Genomic DNA, 21,775 nt, shown 5'->3' with positions numbered 1-21,775 from the left:
GATCAAAACCCATTTCCATATTATTGATGTTTGCACTAGGGTGATCATTTAGAGCCTATATCCCCAATCGTATCCCCATTGATCCATGTGATCAAGCAGTTGTTTTTTCCCGTGTTTCTGCTCCCACAGTTCTTCCTTTGGATGTGGATAGTGCTTTTTCTCATAAATCTCTCCAAATTGTTCTGGATCACTGCATTACTGCTAGTAGAGAAGTCCATTACATTCAATTGTATCACAGTGTATCAGTCTCTGTGTCTAATGTTCTCCTGGTTCTGCTCCTCTCACTCTGCATCAATTCCTGGAGGTCATTCCAGTTCACATCAAATTCCTCCAGCTCATTGTTCCTTTTAGCACAATAGTATTCCATCACCAACATATACCACAATTTGTTCAACCATACCCGAATTGAAGGGCATCCCCTCATTTTCCAATTTTTTGCCACCACAAAGAGTGTGGTTATGAATATTCTTGTACATGTATTTTTCTTATTATCTCTTTGGGGTTCAAACCCAGCAGTGGTATGACTGGATCAAAGGGCAGACATTCTTTTAGCACCTTTTGGGCATAGTTCCAAATTGCCCTCCAGAATGATTGGATCAATTCACAACTCCACCAGCAATGTATTAATGTCCCAACTTTGCCACATCCCCTCCAGCATTCATTACTTTCTGTTGCTGTCATGTTAGCCAATCTGCTAGTTGTGAAGTGATACCTCAGAGTTGTTTTGATTTGTATCTCTCTGATTATAAGAGATTTAGAATACTTTTTCATGTGCTTATTAATAGTTTTGATTTCTTTGACTGAAAGTTGCCTATTCATGTCCCTTGCCCATTTATCAATTGGAGAATGGCTTGATTTTTTTGTACAATTGATTTAGCTCTTTATAAATTTGAGTAATTAGACCTTTGTCAGAGGTTTTTGTTATGAAGATCCCCCCCCCCCAATTTGTTGCTTCCCTTCTAATTTTGGTTGCATTGATTTTGTTTGTACAAAACCATTTTAATTTAATGTAATCAAAATTATTTATTTTACATTTTGTAATTTTTTCTAACTCTTGCTTAGTCTTAAAATCTTTTCTTTCCCAAAGATCTGACAAGTATACTATTCTGTGTTCACCTAATTTACTTATAGTTTCCTTCTTTATAGTCAAGTGTGAGATGTTGATCCAAACTCAATCTCTCTCATATTGTCTTCTAATTTTCCTAGCAGTTTCTATCAAATAGTGGATTTTGGTCCCTAAAACTGGGATCTTTGAGTTTATCATAGACAGTCTTGCTGAGGTCACTTACCCCAAGTCTGTTCCATTGATCCTCCTTTCTGTCTCTTATCCAGTACCATATTGTTTTGATGACCTGCTTTATAGTATAGTTTGAGATCTGGGACTGTTAGGCCACCTTCCTTCACATTTTTTTTTCATTATTTCCCTGGATATCCTTGATCATTTGTTCTTCCAAATGAACTTTATGATTTTTTTTTCTAATTCAGTAAAAATGTTTCTTGGTAGTTTGATGGATATGGCACTAAATAAGTAAATAAGTTTGGGTAGGATTGTCATTTTTATTATGTGAGCTTGTCCTACCCATGAGCAATTAATGTTTTTCCAATTGTTTAGATCTAGTTTTAATTGTGTGGAAACTGTTTTGTAGTTATGTTTTCCTGTGTTTTCTAGGCATATAGATTCCCAAGTATTTTATATTGTCTAGGGTGATTTTGAATGGGATTTCTCTTTCTAATTCTTGCTGTTGAGATGTGTTGGAAATAAATATAGAAATGCTGATGACGTATGTGGGTTTATTTTGTATCCTGCAACTTTGCTAAAATTATTGATTATTTCCACTAGCTTTTTAGTTGATTCTATAGGATTCTTTAAGTAGATGATCATCTCATTCACAAAGAGTGATGGCTTGGTCTCCTCATTGCCTATTTTAATGCCTTCAATTTCTTTTTATTCTCTAATTGCTATGGCTAGTGTTTCTGGTACAATGTTAAATAATAGAGGTGATAATGGGCATCCTTGTCTCACTCTTGATCTTATTGGGAATTCTTCTAGTTTATCCCCATTGCAGATGATGTTTGCTGATGGTTTTAGATATATACTGTTTATTATTTTTAGGAAAGGCCCTTCCATTCCTATACTTTCTAGTGTTTTCAATAAGAATGCGTGTTGTATTTTATCAAAGGCTTTTTCTGTATCTTTTGAGATAATCATATGGCTTCTGTTCATCTTGCTATTTATCTGGGCATATATATATATATATGTATATATATATATATATATATATATATATATATATACATATATATATATATATATATTGATAGTTTTTCCAGTATTGAACCTTCATTCTTGGTTATAAAATCCACCTGGAGAAGATTTATGGGGTTGGGAACACCTGAGTATAAATCTGAACAAATGTATATATACTGTGTAAGTGTTTTGGGGAGAGATGAGTCTCACTCTAAAGGTAGGTTGCTTGACTTTCTAGCAAGGCCAAGGGGTGTGATGGGTTTGTGTGTACATGAGCTTTGTGCAAGCTTTAGGTTAGTACTCTGATTGTAGAGGACTTTGTAGGCCCTTGGGGAAGGGAGCAAAGTTGTTTTAAAAGGGAAGCAAAAGTTGTTTTAAATTCTTCATAGATTTAAGTTCTTTCTGTTTTAATTTTTTTTTTTGTTGTCAAGTTAATCTCTGAATTTGATGAAAGATTGATTAGCTAAAGGCCCTTTCCCTTTTTATTTAATTGGAGACAAAGACATGAGCTATTGTGTTTTGGGCAAACTCTTGGTAAAGGTTTACACCAAAGCAATGATTTGTGAGGAGACTCTCCTCACAATGGTGTGAAGCCACGCCATACAAACTTAAACTTAGAACTGTAGTTCCAGTTCATATTATATTTTTTATCAATTTCTTAGGGTTATTGTGAAGAAAGTACTTAAAAAACTTAAAAGCACTTTGTAAATCTGTTGTTAAGATTTTTTTTCCTTTTTAATCTCTTCTTTTTAAAATTTTAAGAAAGAAACAGCTACTTAAGAAATTATGGCAAGCAGCTAGGCAGTTTAGTGTAATAGAGAGGCAGGCCTGGGGACAGAAAGTCCCGGGTTCAAAGGCCTCAGACACTTCCTGGCAGTGTGACCCTAGGCAAGTCACTGAACTCCCATTGCTAGCCTTTACTGCTCTTCTGCTTTAGAAGAGATATAGTCTGAGAAAGAAAGTAAGGGTTTAAAAAAAAAGAAATTAGGACTTATATACTATTATTTGTTTTCTTATTACTGTAATCATAGCATTGGGAGATAGAATATTTGAAATAGAGTAGGTCTTTATATTTTAAACAGCGGTATTTTCTTCTCTTTTAATAATTTGTTAAATTTGTTTTCTTCCCTTGAATTTAGGAATCTTATAAGGGAGAGATCATTTTCTCCCTGAGTTGTTTTATGTGACTATCTTCTTAGTACATGTTTATTGGTGCCAAAATGTAGGGTAAGGGACAGAATTGTGGCTATTGGGCCCTGGGTATTGATTTTTGGATTTTCTGTTATGAGGAAGCAGCATTAGTGCATTTCCTGATATAAAATAAAAAAGCTCACTAGCATACACTAAATTTATTTCCCTCTTCTATAGTTCTGTAGTATTCCCCAAGTGAGATAAGGAATTAGATAAGAACTGAAAACAACTTAGACACTAAAAATATATTTTAAAACTGGATATGAATGGGGTAGGGAGAGTGGAGGGGATTGCTGCTGCAGTTTAACATCTGATCTTGGCAGATATTAGAGACCTTGATTGAGAATGCTTCCTGGTATGGAATCTTTGTAATTAGACTGAGGGATAGAAATCTGTTGGGAAGGACTGGGAATGAATATCACACTGGTAAGCAGACTTCAATGTTTTTGTGTTTGGTAAAAGAGATTTCTAAACTTTTTGGTATAATTACACTTGTCTCCTGGTAACTAGGGTGCGTAACTCCTGGAATCCTAAAAATCATCGGAACCAACGGTATAAGTTCTGTGGCTAGGGAATAAACCTACAGCAATTTGTAAAAGAAAATGTAGTGTTTCCAAGTGGGGCTAAGTTGTTTAGACAGCTGTTGATATTGTGTTCTCAAAGAGAAAAAACCAAGAGAAAGAACTCTTCCACACTTTCTTGGGCATCATTCCTTTTTCCTTATTAAATAGTAGTGTGTTTCTCTTAATGATGCCTTTTGCTTTTTCATTTTTCTAGCATAGGGAAAGAAACTGAAGACCATAGGCATATAATGGTGTTTTCATCATTGCTACTAATTAAAAATAAGGGCTTCAAGAGGGAAGAGGCATAATTGGGAAATGAACACAAGTGAGCTTATTTTTAAAATGCTGAGAATTGAATTTGGATTTCTGGACATCAAGGTTAAATTTGCCGAATTGAAATTTCTACCAGTTGTCCCTAGGTTTTTTTTTTCCCCTTCTCTGGCCACACAAAACATGTCTCACTCGTCTTCCATATGACAGTCCTTCAGATACTTAAAGATAGCTTTCATCTTCCCCCTCCACCTCAACTGTTTCCTTCTCTAGGTTTAACATCCTGGTTTCTTTAAATCATTGTGTGCCATGAACTCATGGCCCTTTACAATCTTGATTTCCTTTCCCTAGAATCTCTTTATCTTATCAGTATTCTTACTGCCTTTATGTCTTGAACATGATATAATGCTCTAAATGTTGTCTGACCAAATACAGAACATAGCAGGACTATTCTTTCTCTACTCTTGGAAACTGTTTCTCTTGATGAGTATCTCCAGATTAAATTAGCTTTTTTGACTACAGTATCATAATGTTGAACCACACCAAATGTAAGGCATTAAACCCCTCTTTTTCAAAGTGCTTGTCTCACCACACTTCCAGTACTTGTAGCATTTGTTTTTTTAGTTCAAGGATAATTTGTTTATCTGTATTATATTTCTTTATTTTACCCAGCATTCTATCCTGTTCTTTGATCCTAACTCTGTCAGTCATTAGTGTATTAGCTATCCTTATAGCTCAGAATCATCTGCAAATTTGATAGGTATGCTTTTATCCAAATTATTGCTAAAAATGCCAAACAGTACAAGATGAAGCACAAGTCTCTAGGGGCATTTCACTAGAGATTTCCCAAGTAACTGTTGAACCACCAATAACTATTTTTTTTTGGATCTAACCATTTAACCAGTTTAGAAAACATAGAATTATGGCTATTATTTAACCTATATATTTATCCCATCCTTCCAGAAAAATAAAATGGGAGTCTTTATGGAATGCTTTGCTAAAATCAAAGTAAGCATTATCAACATCATTCCTGTGCTTCCCCTTCCCCTATATTGGCTAGTTTAGTAATCCTGTCAAAAAGGAAAATAAGGTTAGTTTGGCATGACCTTTTATTTCCTTTTTTCAGTCTATTACTTTTTTTAATGATCAAGCATTTGGTTTTTCTTCCTCTCTTCCCAGTGGGGGGAAAAAATACAAAATCCTTATGTCATGTAAACATAGTTAAGCAAACTACTATCTATTTGTGTTCCCTGATTATGTGAATTTTCTCCACCCCCCCATTATATCTTGTCCTTTCTTCATTTGACATCATCAAAACATAACAAAACCATTCTTAGGCCCTTGTGTCTCATTTGAATTTCTCTGTGACCCCTGATGACATTAGAGTTTAAGAGGGACTCTTCTATTAAAATGTGAATAGTTCATCCTTTTAAAAATCTTTTCTGATTGCCACTTATATCTGACTTCCATGTTTATATTTCAGACTTTATATGCAGCTCTGATAGTTTTATTAGGAATGTTTAGAAGTTCTCTATTTCATTGAAGTCTTACTTTATCCCTTGTAGGATTATGCTTTTTTTTGCTGGGTAAATTATTCTTGGTTGTAGGTCTCAGTTGTTTGCCTTTTAGAATATTGAATTCCATTTTCTCTGTTTCTTTAGTTTGGTTGTTGCTAAATATTAGGTGATTCTGACTATGGTTCCTTGGTACATGAATTTTTTCTTTCTAGCTATTTGTAGCCAGAGTCTCAGATTGTCTTTGATTTGGAAGCTCTTATTTTGTTAGTGTTGTTCCTGGAAATTTTTATTTTGAGATTTCTTATAGGAAAAGGTCATTGGATTCTTTCTGTTGTCATTTTGCCTTCTTGTTCTAATATGTCTAGGAAGTTTTCTCATGATTTCTTGAAATAGGATATTCAAGATTTTTTTTTGACATCGCTTTCAGGTTGTCAGATGATCTTTATTTTCTTTTTTCCCCTCCTTTTTTCCATGGTTACATGAATCATGATCCCCATACCCCCCACCCCTTCTTTCCTTTCCCCTCCCAAAGCTGAAAAGCTGTTCCACTGGGTTATAAGTGTAGTCAGATGATCTTTAAATGATCTGTCCTTGATCTGTTTTCCAGGTCATTTGCTTTTGTTATGAGATATATTACATTTTCTTTTATTTTTAAAATCTTTTGACTTTAATATTTCTTTTTATTTCTTGGAATCACTAGCTCCTATTTGGTCCATTCCAATTTTTAGAGGATGTTAGTTGGTTTAAGGTTTTGTACCTCTTGTGCCAAGTCATTAATTCTCTTTCCATGTCCTTAATTTCTTATAGCTTTAATTTCTTTTCTAATTATTTCCTCTCTTTATTTCAATTTTTTAATACCATTTAAAAATTCTTATATTATTTCTTCTCATTCTAATTGATCTTTGTGGGAAGAATGTGTTTTTCTTTTTTTGGGGGGGGGATACGGGAGAGACAAGCTTAGAGTCAGCTGTAGCAGGAAAGGGTGAGGGTGAGGGGTAGGCCCAAGACAGAATCAGCCTGCAGAGCTATGTAGACTCAGAAGCTTGTTGAAGAAAAAGAGGTAGTGGGGAGGAGGGGTGGAAGAAGAAAGGAGATATTGAGGTTAGATGGGAAATCTAGCAGTGAGGCAGGCTGAAACATGGAATTCTGAATGGGTGCTGCCACTAATGCTATTCCGATGAGATTCTGAATATGCCAAGTTACTGTGGAGATTTTCCACAGGACAGCCTTTTCCTGTCCTCGTTTTAGAGCCTGCCCTATGAGGTCCCACTCTCAAATAGTAAGGATGCCTTGTGTTGGAAAGTCAGGATAACATTCTAATATTACTTTAATGCCTGTAGCTTAGCTTATGATGTCCTAGTCCCTTGCCTCTGCAGTAATATTTTTAACAAGTGTATATGGCAAGTATGAGAAGAAAGCTTTTGATTTGTATTCCAGTATGAACCAGCTCCTCACCTTGATAGCTAGATCAAGTTCGTGGGCTTGTCCCCAATCCTACTCCACAATCTTCCTTCCAGGTGTTCGAAATTCCACTGGGCAACAAATGTAACTGAGGAGCACTTAAAAAATATTCTTGTGTGGGTTGATCACCTGAAAGGGAAGCTGGGGACTGAGGGAATTTGGGTGGAAGGGTTTAAAGATTAAGAAAGGGAGGACATAAAGCGAGAAGAGGCACAGAGACACAGGATTCATCAGCATGACGACCAGCCTGTTGATTGCTACTCTGATGGTATGAGAGAGAGCAAACTACAGATGAAAACATTTTTATTGAAGTTTTGAGGAATGGGGAATGGGAGATAGTTGATCAAACATGTGACATGGTAAAGATTTAGCATCAGTTTGGTAAACAACAAAAAGATGAAAGAGATGGAGGCTAAGATAATGTAGTAACCAATGCCCACTTCAGAGGTTCATTTGACTTTTGGACTGCAGGGGTGGAGAAGGGTCAGAATACCACAAGATTTGAGCCCCCCAATTCAGTATAAGGATCCAGAAATCAATTAAGCGAAATATTAGAAGTATATCCACAAGTCTGGTACATGAGCACTTTGTTCATAAGAGGCAGCTTTTGAATCCATCTTTAATACATTCACAATTCGTTCATACCTGGAACCGTACAATATTTGAATTGATCTTGTGGAAAGAATAGTTTTGGTTTTTTTTGAGGCTTTTCTTGTAGACATTTGGAAATTATGCTATTTTTCTTTAGGTTTATGTCTTGGATGTCTATGGCATTATAATAAATCCTTTTTGGGTGGGGTGCTATTTACATTTTTTTGGGGTATAATTTTCAGATTTCAAGAGATCCACACCAACATTGCTTGAGGCTCTTCCCTTGGGAGATGAGGTTGTTGTTGTTGGTGGTGATAGTGGTAGTGGTACCAAGTTCTTGATCTCACTTCTCCCTGCAGCCTCCAGGGACTTCAATGAGGACGATTGTGGGGAAAGAGGGATTTCTTTTACCTGGGGAATACAAGGTCCCCAGTCTCCTACTTATTATTCTGAGACTTTTCTTTTACTCCAGACACCTTTCTTCCATCTAGACTGCCCCCTTCCTCTAGGATGAACTCAGTGAAAGCACCTTCCTTCAACCTAAGGCTCTTCCTTTGCTCCAGACACCACTGTTCCTTATCATCCTTTGATCAAAGGGAGCCGAAGTCTCATCTTTTGCTTCTGGTTTTGACAGAGCTAAGACTCCATCCTTCAGTATAGGGAACTTTTTGTCTCATATCTGAGTGTGAAATCTCCCTTTTCTCTGGGGATCTGGCTACTAATAAGTTGAGGCCTTTTTCTTCCAACGACTGGACTAAGAACTGTGCTTGGGTTTTTCTCTTTGAAATTGCTAGAGCCGTGTTGAATGTCTCCACTTTGCCCTGGGAGGAGGCCTCTCTTTCTTAGGGATTCAGATTGGAGATACTGTGTCTACCAAGGGGGTAAGTCATTTTGTTGTGTAAGTACAAGAGAGATAGTAGAAGCTGAGCTGCCTTACTTTCTTCTACTTTGCCATTTTGGCTCGGTCTTTGGCATAACTTACTCTTGATAGAGCCATCCTGGTTCTTTATCTCCTGCTTCCTTTTCTAGATGTTCATGAATTATTTCTTTAACAAATATGTTCCTAACTAGATTAATCTTTCTAACTGAATTAATAAATAATTTATTGATTATTTTGTCCCAATACCATGTTGAACTCTGCATTCTCTTTTTTGAGAATAAGGACATTTGCCCTTCTCTAGATCTATTGCATTCCGTCTTTCAAATATCAGTTATCTGGATAGAAGCTAGAACACTGCCCAAAGCAGACTAGTTAATTATTTTGTTGCTTGTCTTAATAATAATTTCATCTTTCAAAAGGTGAAGAAAATATTGGAGGGTTTTCAGTTCTGGGCACCATATTTTGGGACAGACATTAATTAGGAGGAAATTAGGTATGATAATGAAGGACTTCAAGATCATGATATTTGCAGATCATAGCTGGGGATACTTAGTCCCCTTAGATGAAAGAGAAGACTTAGGAGTACTTGAAAATAACATTTTCCAGATAATTTAAGAGCTGTCATATGAAAGAGAAATTAATATTTATTTTTCTTAACTATAGGGCAGAACTAGAAGCAAGGATGGGAGCTGCATAGAGGAAGATTTAGGCTTGATCTAAGGAAAAACTTACCAACAATTAGAGTAACTTGAAAAATAGTATAGGTTGTTTTAGAAAGCCAGAGTGGTAGGATCATTAGCATTAGAGCTGTAAGCTGCCTAGAAACCACTGAGTCCAACTCCCTCATTTTATAGATGAGAAAACAGAAGTATAGAGAGTTTAGTGACTTGCCCTGGATCACATAGGTATTATATCTGAGGGATAATTGGAACATAGGTCTTACTGACATCATTATACTAAGCTATTTTTGCAGAGGTCTTCAATCAAATATGGAGTGACCACTTGTTGGGTATTTTACAGAGGGGATTTTTCAGGTATGAGTTGGACTAGATCAGTGATAATGAACCTTTTAGAGATGGATTGTTGATCCATCTCCTCCCCACCCCCCAAACTGAGTGCTGTGCCACACCCCCCCAGACTGAGTGCCATGCTGTGCCCCCCAGACTAAATGTTGTACACCCTCCCCAGACTGAGTGCTGCCCCCTGCCCCCTCCCCTTGTAACAAGGGAAGGTAAAAGTAGGAAGAGAATGATTGGCAGGTCTTGAGACATAGAATCTTTCCTGAGCTGGTTGAGTCAGAATTCCAAGGAGCAGTTTGCAACTGACATTCTGGAGCTGAAAGGAGAAGGAGAAAGGTGTGTAGCTGAGACATCCTGATTATCTATCCATCAAGCAACTGGCTTTTGAGGATCAACTGACTGTGGGTGAGAAGAAATCTCCAGTCTTCTGGTGGACAATTACTGGAGGGCAGACCTCTACTTTGCTGAGACCATCTGTGAACACCACAAGTTGGATTCCTGATATCTGACCAACCATTGATTCTGTGTGTGATTCTGGGTTTGCTGGGGAATTTAGTTTTGATAGTCTTTACTTAGTTAGTTAGAGTAAGCTTAATTAGAGAAGTAAATATAGTGGGTAAAAGTCAGATGCTAACCCCTTCCCATTATTCCAACTCCAAACCTTTCCCTTACCTGTTAATAAATTCAATTTTATTGATATGTGATTCTTCCCTTATGTATACCCTTCCTTTCCCTCTTTCCTAAAAATCATAATAACAGTTTGGCAGAGTTAGCTAGGTTAAGAATCCTTAGGAATATAGATTTAATATAGGAAAAAAATAGTTAGCCAAGAGTCAGTTGCAGAATGGAAGATTCCATCTAACACTCAGCAAGTAGAGCATTCCATAGTGGGGGCCAGTGGAACTCTGAGACGCTAACTGAGCTGGGAAAGACATTTAAGGTTTAAATAACCTTCTGCCATATGGTCTTAAGTGGTCATATTGGATGTTTTTTAAAATTTCTTTTTGAAAAAAAATTTCCCTTTCCTTACTTGTTATACTCCACTGTGTTCACTATTTATATAGAACACAAATTCAATTGCATATACATTGTTGACTCTGAATGTAAACATGTCTGGGGACACGCTAATGGATCTTTTGGTTGTATTATGGGAGTGTGTTCTGCATATCCCACATATTGTATTCTTTTCCCCATAGTATGTTACATGGGTCTGGATTATCATAGATGAAACCTTGTATGGAAATTACTGTGCAAATTGTCTTGTCTTGTCTCATATCCCCATATTATGTATTTGTCTCTGTGTTATGTATAAGTGTAGAGTGGTGTTGTTATTGGCAAATGGTTTAAAGCTGCAATGGTTTGTTTAATTAAAGATTCTGAACTTAAATGGTTACACACATGAAACAACAACTGGACCAGATGGAAATGTATATAAAGGATAAAAGGCTTATGAATACTGGATATGATTGGGTCAAAAGAAATTACTGGTGCAACTGGAAATCTAAATAGATTATAGAAGGAAGAGACTGAAGGCATGGTTACCTTATTTCTCCTAAGAGATCTCCCAGTAATTTCAAGAGATGAGATCTTCTAGGTAAAAACACATAAAAGATTCACACCAGAGGAGTTGGAATCAATAAAGAAAAGAACACCTGCCTTTGTGGATGAACCTAATAGGGCCATTAAGGAAACGAAGAGGGCTATTGATTTATTTGACCCCGATTACAACGATTTTGCCCGGTTAATGAAAGAGCTTTTAACAAAAAGGAGAGAAATAAGTTCATAGAGGAAACTAGGCAAGATCCCTTGTTAACACCATAGCTGCAGGATTATAATGACACTGACATGAACAGCAAAGTCCAGTATGACAGGATGAAGGAAGCTAGGCAGGCAATTTTAGAGGTCATGCTTAGATATACTAAGAGACTGAATGCATGGTCCAAATTTGAAGGGATAAAACAAAAACCCACTTAAACACCTATATCATTCCTAGACCAAATCACTGAAGCTGCCAAGACATACCTGAACATGGATGCCTTGAAGAGAATCTTTGTAAAAAATACTATTCCCAAAATAAAATTATTCTTTAAAAACAATTATCCTGATTGGGAGGAGATGAAACTGGAAGCTATTAGACAAAAGGCCACATACTTGTGCACAGATAGTGAGGATAAATATGAGGAGAGAGACACAGTGATAGAAGATCTTAAAAGAAAATTAAAGGAAGCAGAAGGAAAAGGTAGGGAAAGTGATATAAGGCAGTGGCTGCATTAAGATCTACGAAACCTAATAACTATTATAAGCCTAGGGATAGAAGATCAGATCCCCATGTTATTTCCTCTGCAATAAAATTAGTCATTTTATAAAGGAATGTAGGTACAGAGGCCAGTTTGCAAGACAAATGAACAGGTATGGAGGATTTAATAGGCAAAATAATTGGAACAACAATAATAACTGGAATAATAATAATAATGGCTGGAATAATAGCTACTCAAGAAGAAATAATGGAAATGTGTGTCAAAATGTCTGCCGTCAGGGAGCTCAAGCACCATATCTGAGCACAATGCAGGACTGGGTTCAGTCTGAAGCAAGGCCGTAAATATAGTCAGGTGGTTAAGGGTGATCAGAACAAAGGGGTATGTTCCTTATAAAGGTTTATAGTGTTTTTTTGTAATTAAAGCAAAGGATAATGAATTGAGAGTAAATGAAAATGAGTGTAATGGTAATAAGATTAATGAAGATATAGATGAAATGTTTGAATCAAAGGATAATGTAATTAGTAGTAATAATTGTAGAGAAAAAAGAAAATTGTAATGTAAAATAAGTAGAAAATTCTAATGAATTTAAAATAAGGGAAAATAGTGAAGAATGTGAAACTGGATAATGATAATGAAATTGTAAATGAGAGCAATGATGCCAAGATAGAGAGTATAAAGACCAAAAGGAGGAATAAAAAAGCTGATGATGGAATTAAAGATACAAAATCCTGGGAATATCATGTAGTTCAAGCAGATGTAAACTTGGATGGACAGGAAATGACTGAGCTTTGTTCTGATGTTACTATGCTTGTACCAGTATTGGAAACTTTTCAACCTCCAAATAGTATAGAACCATATGTATCTGTTACTATAGGTGATCAGATTTATGATCTTTTGGTTGATATTGGAGCCAGTAAATTAGTTTTGCAAAGTCTTCCTAAGAATTGTAGAGCTGTTGGTACAATGGAAGTTATAGGAGCTACTGGAAAACCAGAGAGAGTAGCTAAATTACAACCTAAAATGATTACTTTAGGTCCTTTATCTGTGGAGCATCTTTGTATGCCAGATTGTCCCATGAATCTTCTAGGTAGGGATTTATTATGTAAGTTATGAGCAACAATCCAATGTACTGATAATGATGATATTTCATTACATCTACCAGAAGAATCTCTGAAAGATTTTCAATTGCTATTCTTAGATTTAGGTAGTACAGAGGATAATATATGCATATATATGTGTATGTATTTTATTTATATGTGATTCTTTCCTTATGTATATACCCTTCCTTTCCCCCTTTCCTAAAAATCATAACAACCTCATCCCCAGGACTCCCTCTTATCCTAGACAGGGGAGGGAGGAAGCACTCCCATTGGGCTGCTGGGCAGAGGGGCAGGTGATGAGAGTGGCCCCAGCTCTCTGCTCCCTTCCAGCTATGTGCCATGCTGTCTCCTCAGACCTAGCTTCTCTCCAACCCCAACATGAGAATCACTACCATAGACTCAACAGGTTACCATATGTGCTGCAACCTTATGTAGCACATGTGCCACCACCACCACTACCCCCCAGCAGTTTACTGAGAGAGGAATTGCTCCCATTGGGCTGCTGGGCAGAGGGGTGGGTGAAAAGAGAAATGTCCTGAGGCACGTGGAGAGGGGGCAGGGGAACAGTTCTACCCCAAGTCCCTGTTGCTTTCTAGTAATGAACTCTGGTGGGCAACTGCAGATATGCCCTACAGAGAGTGCTTTAAGTGCCCTTTTTGGCACATGTGCAATAGTTTGCCATCATAGGATTAGATAGTCTCTGAGATATATTTCAACTCAGAGTTTCTGTGATTCTTATGAATGCTAAGTTTTCTTTGCATTGACTTCAGACCATGAACCAGATTGAATCTATATTTGAAAGCTACTTTTTTTGTTGGACTGGAAGAAGCCTTCGCCTTCTCAGGCAGATTTCATTGTGATTGAAGAATAATATTAAGTCTGTTGTTGTTCAGTCAGTTCAGTTCATGACCTCATTTGGGATTTTCTTGGCAAAGATACTGGAGTCATTTGCCATCCTTCTCCCTCTTATTTTTCACTGAGAAAATTGAGGCAAATAGGGTCCCACAGCTAGCTCTGAGGCTAAATTTAAATTCAGAAAAAATGAGTCTTTTGACTCTAGGCCCAGTACTCTACTACTCCACCTAGTTGCCCCATATTAAGTCCAAGTTCCCTTTTTTTTTTAAGTTCTCTTTTTTTAGGGTTAATTATCCCTTTTCCTTTCATCTTTCTTAGTATTTAGCCTATTTTCTTTTCAAAGGAGTTTTTCTCTCAAAATTTCCACATCTATAACTTGTACCAGGTTTGCATATAATGTACCCCTCTCCTTCCTTATCAAATTTAAAATATTTTGTTTCTTATAATATGGTCATTGGTGACTACTATCCACTATCCATTATGCTGTATAAAGATGTATGAAGAGTGGGTCATGGAACATCTGATTAGTAATAATAGTAATTAGCATTTAATCTAAATTCTTTAGCTGCATTATTCAATAGTATCCATATTATAATACAATATGTTAATAGAATGTGATATATATATATACAACATAAGCTATGCCTTACAATGTTTTCATATTCATCATCCCATTTAATCTTTACAACCTTCTATAGTGATAGTAATATACCAGTTTCATAGATGAAAATTGGGGTTTGAGGTTAAGTGACTTGCCCAATGTTATATCATTATTAGTGAGTAGGTGAAAACTGCGAATATCTTGGTTGTTTTATTTGTGGCTTACTTGTGAATGAAATCCAGTGCACCTTATATAATACCTGCTGCTACCTTCCAAAAAAGTTGCCATGACAGACATAGTTCCTATCCTTAAGGATTTGAAGGACAGAGTTGAGACCTTTTTTTTTAAGTAGGGAGTGTGGGGTGTTATATATTTTCACAAAAACATGCATGTATTTTATTTGACTTCCTTAATCTTTCATGAAATACTAATCTATTGAACTGCTTCAGAAGCAGTTGATGGCCCTCCTGTTGGTTGACAAGGGTCTAAAAGGTTGACTATGACTACCTGTGCATCTGATCAAATAATAGGCTGCTATGGAAACAGCTATTACATCCTTTATAACATTCTGTCTAACCTGAGGAGGATATGAACCACAGATACAATTGAACACTTCCAAATCATCTCATTTATGTACAAATACCCTCCTTTGGGAAATTTGGAAGACTTAAAGAAGAGTAGAATTAGTGGAATGTTTTTCAAGAGTTCTCAAAGGTCTTAAAATAAGCTTAAAAAACTGGTCCTCTGAGCCCAGTTCTAAAATCTGATAAATTGCAAACCTGCTACATACAGTAAGGCTTTCCTTCTGTCCTCTGATCTCTTTCCATTTTCTCTCTCAATTTATTTTAACATCTCCCTTTCATGGTCTTGACTTTCTAAAAAGTTAATTCAGGCTTCCTTACTAGCTCCTGGCATGTGAATCAGCAGGGTTTCTGGACCTAATTTAGTTGATTTTTCTTCCCTTTTTCCTTTCTTTGCTCCCTCTCAGCTCCCATCTCTTCAGATTGTTTCTGTCTCCCAATCATACTGTTGAATATGAGCTAGAGTGGCAAGTAGTTTTAGAAACAATGTCTGGGACAGTGGTGATTTGGAGCTATTTTTGGTTTGTAGGTTTAGATTAGAAATTTTTTTTCAAAGCTATATCCAGGAATTCTTGAGCCTTGGCCACTTTTTTTTTTTTGTGAGGATGAGGGGAAGGATTGGAATAGGTATTGGTGCAAGAGGACTCTACTCCTGTTGAATTTGTATAAGAAGAAAAGTTATTCCCCCTGAGAATTCAGTCTATGTCTTCATAGCACAGCCAGTGATTCTTTAGCCTTCTATTTGCTGGGAGGAGATGGAAGGAGACCTTAGTTATAAGACTCTACGGATGGCTACCAGGGGCTGAGTGAGGGAAATGGGAGCTGTCTAAATATGGCACCAGCTAGCAAAAAATTGACTTTTGGGGGCTAGTGAGGACTGGCATGGGGTGGAAGTGCTTCCTTGTTGGTGCCCTAGCCTCTCTCATAATCAGAGATCTGAATTTTCCTTTCTCAGTGATCTGAGCATATTTTTCCCTTCTCTTTCCTAGCCTCTGCACTCTCCCTAATACACACATTATGTTCTTTGTCTTAATGAGAATTGGGGGAAGCAAGTAAAGGGCTATTTGCCATGATTACATCTAGGGTAGAGCTTTGAGAAGTTATAACACAGAATGTCTTAGAAATAATAATGTAATTTTAAGACAGAGCTTAAACCAGCACTGAAACTTTTTTTTTTAACCCTTACCTTCTGTCTTAGAATCAATACTGTAAGACAGAAGAGTGGTAAGGGCTAGGCAATGGGAGTTAAGTGATTTGCCCAGGGTCACACAGCTAGGAAACGTATGAAGCCAGATTTGAACCTAGGTCCTCCCCTCTCTAGGCCTGGCTTTCAATTCACTGAATCACCAAGCTTCCCCCTAGCACTAAGACTTTTAGGATGTCCTGTGTTGTACTTCTAAGCACACAGTGCTATCCATGGTTCTCCCTGAACAAGGTGACCTTTCAAATAAGATATCTTAAGGGGTCTCTGAAGATTGTTGAGCTGCTCATTACTACTAAGCTAGGAAAGCTAATTTGTAGACAGTATTTTAATAAGCAGCTCAAAAGTCCTAACCCACTGATATGTTATAACTAGAAGTATGATTAGTCATTTTTGGTCTTTGTGGGATCCTTCTCATTCCTGTATCTTTTTTGTTTTCTCTTGATTGTCTTTTAGATTCTTTTCCCATTGTTTTGGATCTTTGACTTCATGGGATGAAATTCTGGCTAGTGAGAGCCAGCAGAAAGCCAGACCAGGGAAGTAGGGACAAGGTGTCTATGAGGGTCATCTGGTACTGCCAAAACAAGGAGAAACGGACAGATAGACCTGGCTGAAGCAAAGGTAAGAGTTCTCACTTCTAGGTCCATTTGCATCTCATAGGATTCAAGTAGATCATGGTACCAGGTCAGGGAAAGGGGATAGTAATTAATGAGGTCTCAGCATAAAGAAAATAATGATTATTTTGGTGAATTAAATAGATTTTGCAATTTTCCTTCTCTAGAAAAGTATGAAATGGGTTCTTTAGTATTCAGTCTGAAAATACATAGACTGATTCTTTTTTTTTTTCTCCAAAATATAGAAGGGCTAAACCAAGTGAACTGGGGCGCAGCTGAACAACTCAGTTGTTCTGCCTTGGTAAGAAAAAATCGTGGAACATTGAAAGGAAAATTCCCAAAGGAATACAGAACCTAAGATGAGGACTGAAGGGGAAAAAACCTACAGTAAAATGAGAAGACAAAGGTATACAGGCATTTATTTAGATGGGTGCTTGGCATCTTTATACTTAGCCACATGAATAAGTTCCAGGCTTCCCTCCCCCTTTATTACTTCAACAAGTGGATTGTCTTTTTTTGCCCCTGAGCTGGTTCTACGGACTTCTTGACAAAGATTAAATAGTCACACCTAACAGAAGGTCTCTTATTATTGAAGCTTCATTATTTTTTACAAAATATTCTTCTCTGCATTGTTTGAATTACTATGAAGTGTAATAAATAAAACTGAAAGTACATTTGTCAAAGTGAGTGCTCACAGCCTTTAAAAAAATTTTGTACCTGTAATGAATATATATCTTGCTGCTTAATTCACAGCATTTGGTAACTTGAAGCAACTCTTCTCTCATTGACATATGACTTATATAGATTTCCTTTTCTCTTTATGGTGTTTGAGGAGAGGTACTTTTCAGTCAGACTTTTGGCCATTTTCCTGTTTTTTCCAGGAAAGTTCACTAGCAGGTGGTGAACATTAATTCCTTTAAGTGACAGAGGTGGGGAAACTAAGGCACACAGCACAGTAGCAAGTTGTATAAATTATGGCTCTGGAGCTAGAGCTCTGACATAATCAAACTGTGAGCAGTTGTTTTATTCCAGTGCAGCGATGAAACAGAAAAAAAGGAGAGAATCAAATCAGAGAGGGCAAGAAAAGGAAAGTATCTTTTGACATCTTCAAAACAGCTAAATGCAAACAACTAATTAGAGGAAAACAAATTGTAAGGTATTTTGTGGAGGGTATGTGTGTCTATATGTATTTGAAGGACATACAGATGTTCTATCCTAGGTGTTTTATCTTTGTGGGATGTTGGTCCAGTACCTAATGAATATTTATTGTCATTATTGAATAAGATTAGAGAGGGTTCATTGGAGCACTACAGGGAGGAAGTGGTTCAGTCAATTTCATTGCTTTGCTGTGGTTGTAGGGTCCATGAGGAGGCTATGATCAGGCTGTGTTTCTTTGGTCAGTGACATTTTTGATGATTTTGCTTTGGCTTTCAGAATGCAATGATATTTTGAGATCTGACACTCAGAAAACCACTACTCTTAGCCAATACTGGAATTTGTTAGCTGATAGCCTTGTTCTGTGGACTTGTGCCCTGAGGTTGTCCTTTTATTTGCTGTGGTGGTTCCTGGAGTGATACTTCCAACTTCCACACTGTTCTCTATGTGACATAGTCATTGAGAACCTTCCTTACAATGCGTTCAAAGCCTGCCTCTGACACTTCCCAGTCTCTGGGCAGATAACATAATATCCTTGTGCCTCACTTTCTTCATCTGTCATACCTACCTCATAGAGTTTTTGGAGTCCCAAATTGAATACTTCATATAAAGCACTTTGCAAATCTAAAAGTGCTAAATAAATGTCAATTGTTATTTTTCAGTATTCTCTATCCTGCACAATGTTCATGGAAGAACCCCAATTCTCTGAAACCTTTTCCATTTGCTGTTGTAGTTTGCTTTGTTGCTACTTTTCCTGTGGATAATTGTAACTCAATAATGAAGGATGGAAGAATATTATTTTTACAGTGGTGTTTAGTATCTGATAGCTATTAGCCAAAAGGTACAAGTCCCTAGTGAGGTACTGTAAATACATTTTATCTGTTCTATTACCTGCTGTTTTGTGAATTTGTCCCTAAAGCATTTTAATCTTGTTTTTCATACTTGTCTCCAAGAGAGGAATTGTTCTGATTTGCAACTTTGGGGGATAATTACCACATTCATTAATTTCTCTTCTTTCCTTCTCCTCTATTTATTACTGCTTCCTTGAGAAAATCTTTCCCTAAATCTACACTCATTGGAGATAAGTCACTTGATTAAAAGGAAGCGTTTTATCTCTCTCTCAGGACTGTAACAAGAGAGACAAGTTCTCTTGGGCCCTGACTGATGATACGTAGCTGCATCTGCTCTTAGAGCTATAACTAGGGCAGGTCAGCTAGGGCTTTGTTCAAGGGCAGTGACAGAACTGTGGTCCTTTAGCAGTATAGGGGAAAAAAAACCAACAGAACACCCCAGCCCTTCCTCACCTCCCCATTTAGCAAGAATCACTGGTTAAAATAGAAAGTTACCAAAGAGAAGCTAGGTCAAAGCCTATCCCCATCTTGCACTAACAAAGGTCTCAAGCCTATATACTCTGGTCTGTCTTCCCACCACTACTTTGTTCCTTTCCCCTCCCCAAAATGAGTGGTCATTTATGGTTTTGGCAGCTCCTCTGAGCAAGGGTAATCAATCAGCAAGTATTTATTATGCACTTTGCTAGACTCTGGGGATACAAGTACAAAGAATGAAATAATCCCTACTTGCAATTCTAATGAGGGAGGCAAACACATATAAAAATAAATACAGCATAAATATAGAGTTAATAAATAATAGTATATAAAAGTAGTTAAATAAAAGGTAGTTTGGGATGGAGACATGGCAATTGGAGGAGAAAGAAAGGAGAGGGAACAAATATTTCTTAAATGCCTACTATGTGCCCGATTGTGGTCAGTAGATAGAGGGTTAATATAGAAGATGGTGCTTGAGCTATATGTTAAAGGAAAAGAGGGACTCTTAATTATAGGTAAGGAGGGAGTACATTCCAGAAATGGAAGAAAGGCAGTTAAGAAGTATAAAGATGGGAGATGGAATGTTGTGGGTAAAAAACAGAGAATGCCAATTTGTTTGGATGGTAGAGTGGGAGGAAGAATAATGTTCATTGCAACTAGAAAGATAGGATAAGGCCAGGTTATGTATATAGGGTTTTAAAAAATAAACAGAAGGCTTCTGGGATATAAAAACAACAAGATGATAGACTAGATATTTTCTCTGATCCCCATGACCTCTCAGACCTCATCAAAACAGAAATTTTATGTCAAAGATAAAACAGCTTCAGCTTTCTTCATGGTCTGGGTGACTTGGAAACCAAAAAATCCAAACCAAACCCCAGGAACTGAAGGTCACTGACTGTAGCTCATTTAGCATTCTCTCCTCTTTCCGTGATCGTGGCAGTAATGCTACATTTGCAGAGCCAAGGACATGATTCAGGCTTATAGCAAAACACTCCTGAACTTTGCAAGTGTTTCTTCCCTTTTTCCAGTGCTTTGGAGACCCCAACTCTATTCTTAAGGAGTTTTTTGATGGCTTCAATTTATTTTTCTGATATGGGATTATTTAAATATTCTATTTCTTTTTCAGTTAATCTAGGCAATTTATATTTTTGTAAATATTCATCAGTATTCATCATATATTCATCAAAATATCACCTAGATTGCCATATTTATTGCCATATAATTGGGCAAAATAGTTTTTAATGATTGCTTTAATTTCCTCTTCATTAGAGGTGAGGCTTCCCTTTTTATCTTTGATACTGTTAATTTGGTTTTCTTCTTTCCTTTTTTAAAATTAGATTAACCAGTACTTTGTCTATTTAATTTGTTTTTTCAAAGTACCAGCTTCTCGTCTTACTTATTAATTCAATAGCTCTTTCACTTTTAATTTTATTAATTTCTCTTTTAATTTTTAGGATTTCTAATTTAGTTTTTATCTGGGGATTTTGAATTTGTTTTCTTTCTAGTTTTTTAATTTGCATGCCCAATTCATTGACCTCTGCCCTCCCTAATTTGTTAATATATGCACTCAAGGATATAAATTTCCCCCTGAGTACTGCTTTGGCTGCATCCCATAGATTTTTATAGGATGTCTCATCACTGTCATTTTCTTCAATGAAATTATTCATTGTTTCTATGATTTGTTCTCTAACCGATTTTGGAGAATCATATTATTTAACTTCCAATTAATTTTTGATTTGCCCCTCCACGTACCCTTACTGATCATTATTTTTGTTGAATTATGATCTGAAAATTTTGCATTTATTATTTCTGCTCTTTTGCACTTGTTTGCCATGTTTTTATGCCCTAGTACATGGTCAATCTTTGTGAATTTACCGTGTGCTGCTGAAAAGAAGGTGTATTCCTTTTTGTCCCTATTTTTCTCCACATATCTATTAACTCTAATTTTTTAAAGATTTCATTCACACTCCTTACCTCTTTCTTATTTATTTTTTGGTTTGATTTATCTAGATCTGATAGAGGAAGATTCAGGTCTCCCACTAATATAATTTTACTATCTATTTTGTTTCTCCTTTAGAAATTTGGATGCTATATCATTTGGTGCATACATGTTGAGTACTGATATTTCCTCATTCTCTATACTGCCTTTTATCAGGATGTAATTGCATTCCCTATCTCTTTTAACTAGATCTATTTTTACTTTGGCTTTGTCAGATATCGTGACAGATTGTGATTCCTGCCTTCTTTTTCTCAGTTGATGCCCAATAGATTTTGCTCCAGCCTTTTACCTTTACCCCGTGTGTGTCTACCTGCCTAACATGTGTTTCTTGTAGATAACATAT

General features: G+C 36.6%; 1 protein-coding gene across 12 annotated transcripts in view; it reads left to right on the top strand.

The window, feature by feature from the left end:
* SIL1 (SIL1 nucleotide exchange factor) overlaps positions 1-21,775 on the top strand; it is a 356,026-nt gene that overhangs the window by 55,794 nt on the left and 278,457 nt on the right. For 5 of the 12 annotated variants that reach the window (XM_007473687.2, XM_056811363.1, XM_056811364.1 and 2 more), the window contains 2 exons: positions 16,793-16,957; positions 17,196-17,356. The exons of 1 other annotated variant lie outside the window; for it this stretch is intronic. In XM_007473687.2, the coding sequence (XP_007473749.1) occupies positions 17,310-17,356 (47 nt within the window). In that variant the 5' untranslated portion in view covers positions 16,793-16,957; positions 17,196-17,309. Of the gene's footprint in view, positions 1-8,635; positions 8,723-15,116; positions 15,346-16,792; positions 16,958-17,195; positions 17,357-21,775 lie in introns of those variants that run through there. 6 more of the 12 variants (XM_007473694.3, XM_007473692.3, XM_007473690.3 and 3 more) reach the window with 5 other exon arrangements.

The sequence above is a fragment of the Monodelphis domestica genome, chromosome 1 (assembly GCF_027887165.1).
Source record: "Monodelphis domestica isolate mMonDom1 chromosome 1, mMonDom1.pri, whole genome shotgun sequence".
Taxonomy (NCBI): Eukaryota; Metazoa; Chordata; class Mammalia; order Didelphimorphia; family Didelphidae; genus Monodelphis; species Monodelphis domestica.
Note: the sequence above shows the minus strand (reverse complement) of the source record. Positions and strands in the feature narration are given on the sequence as shown.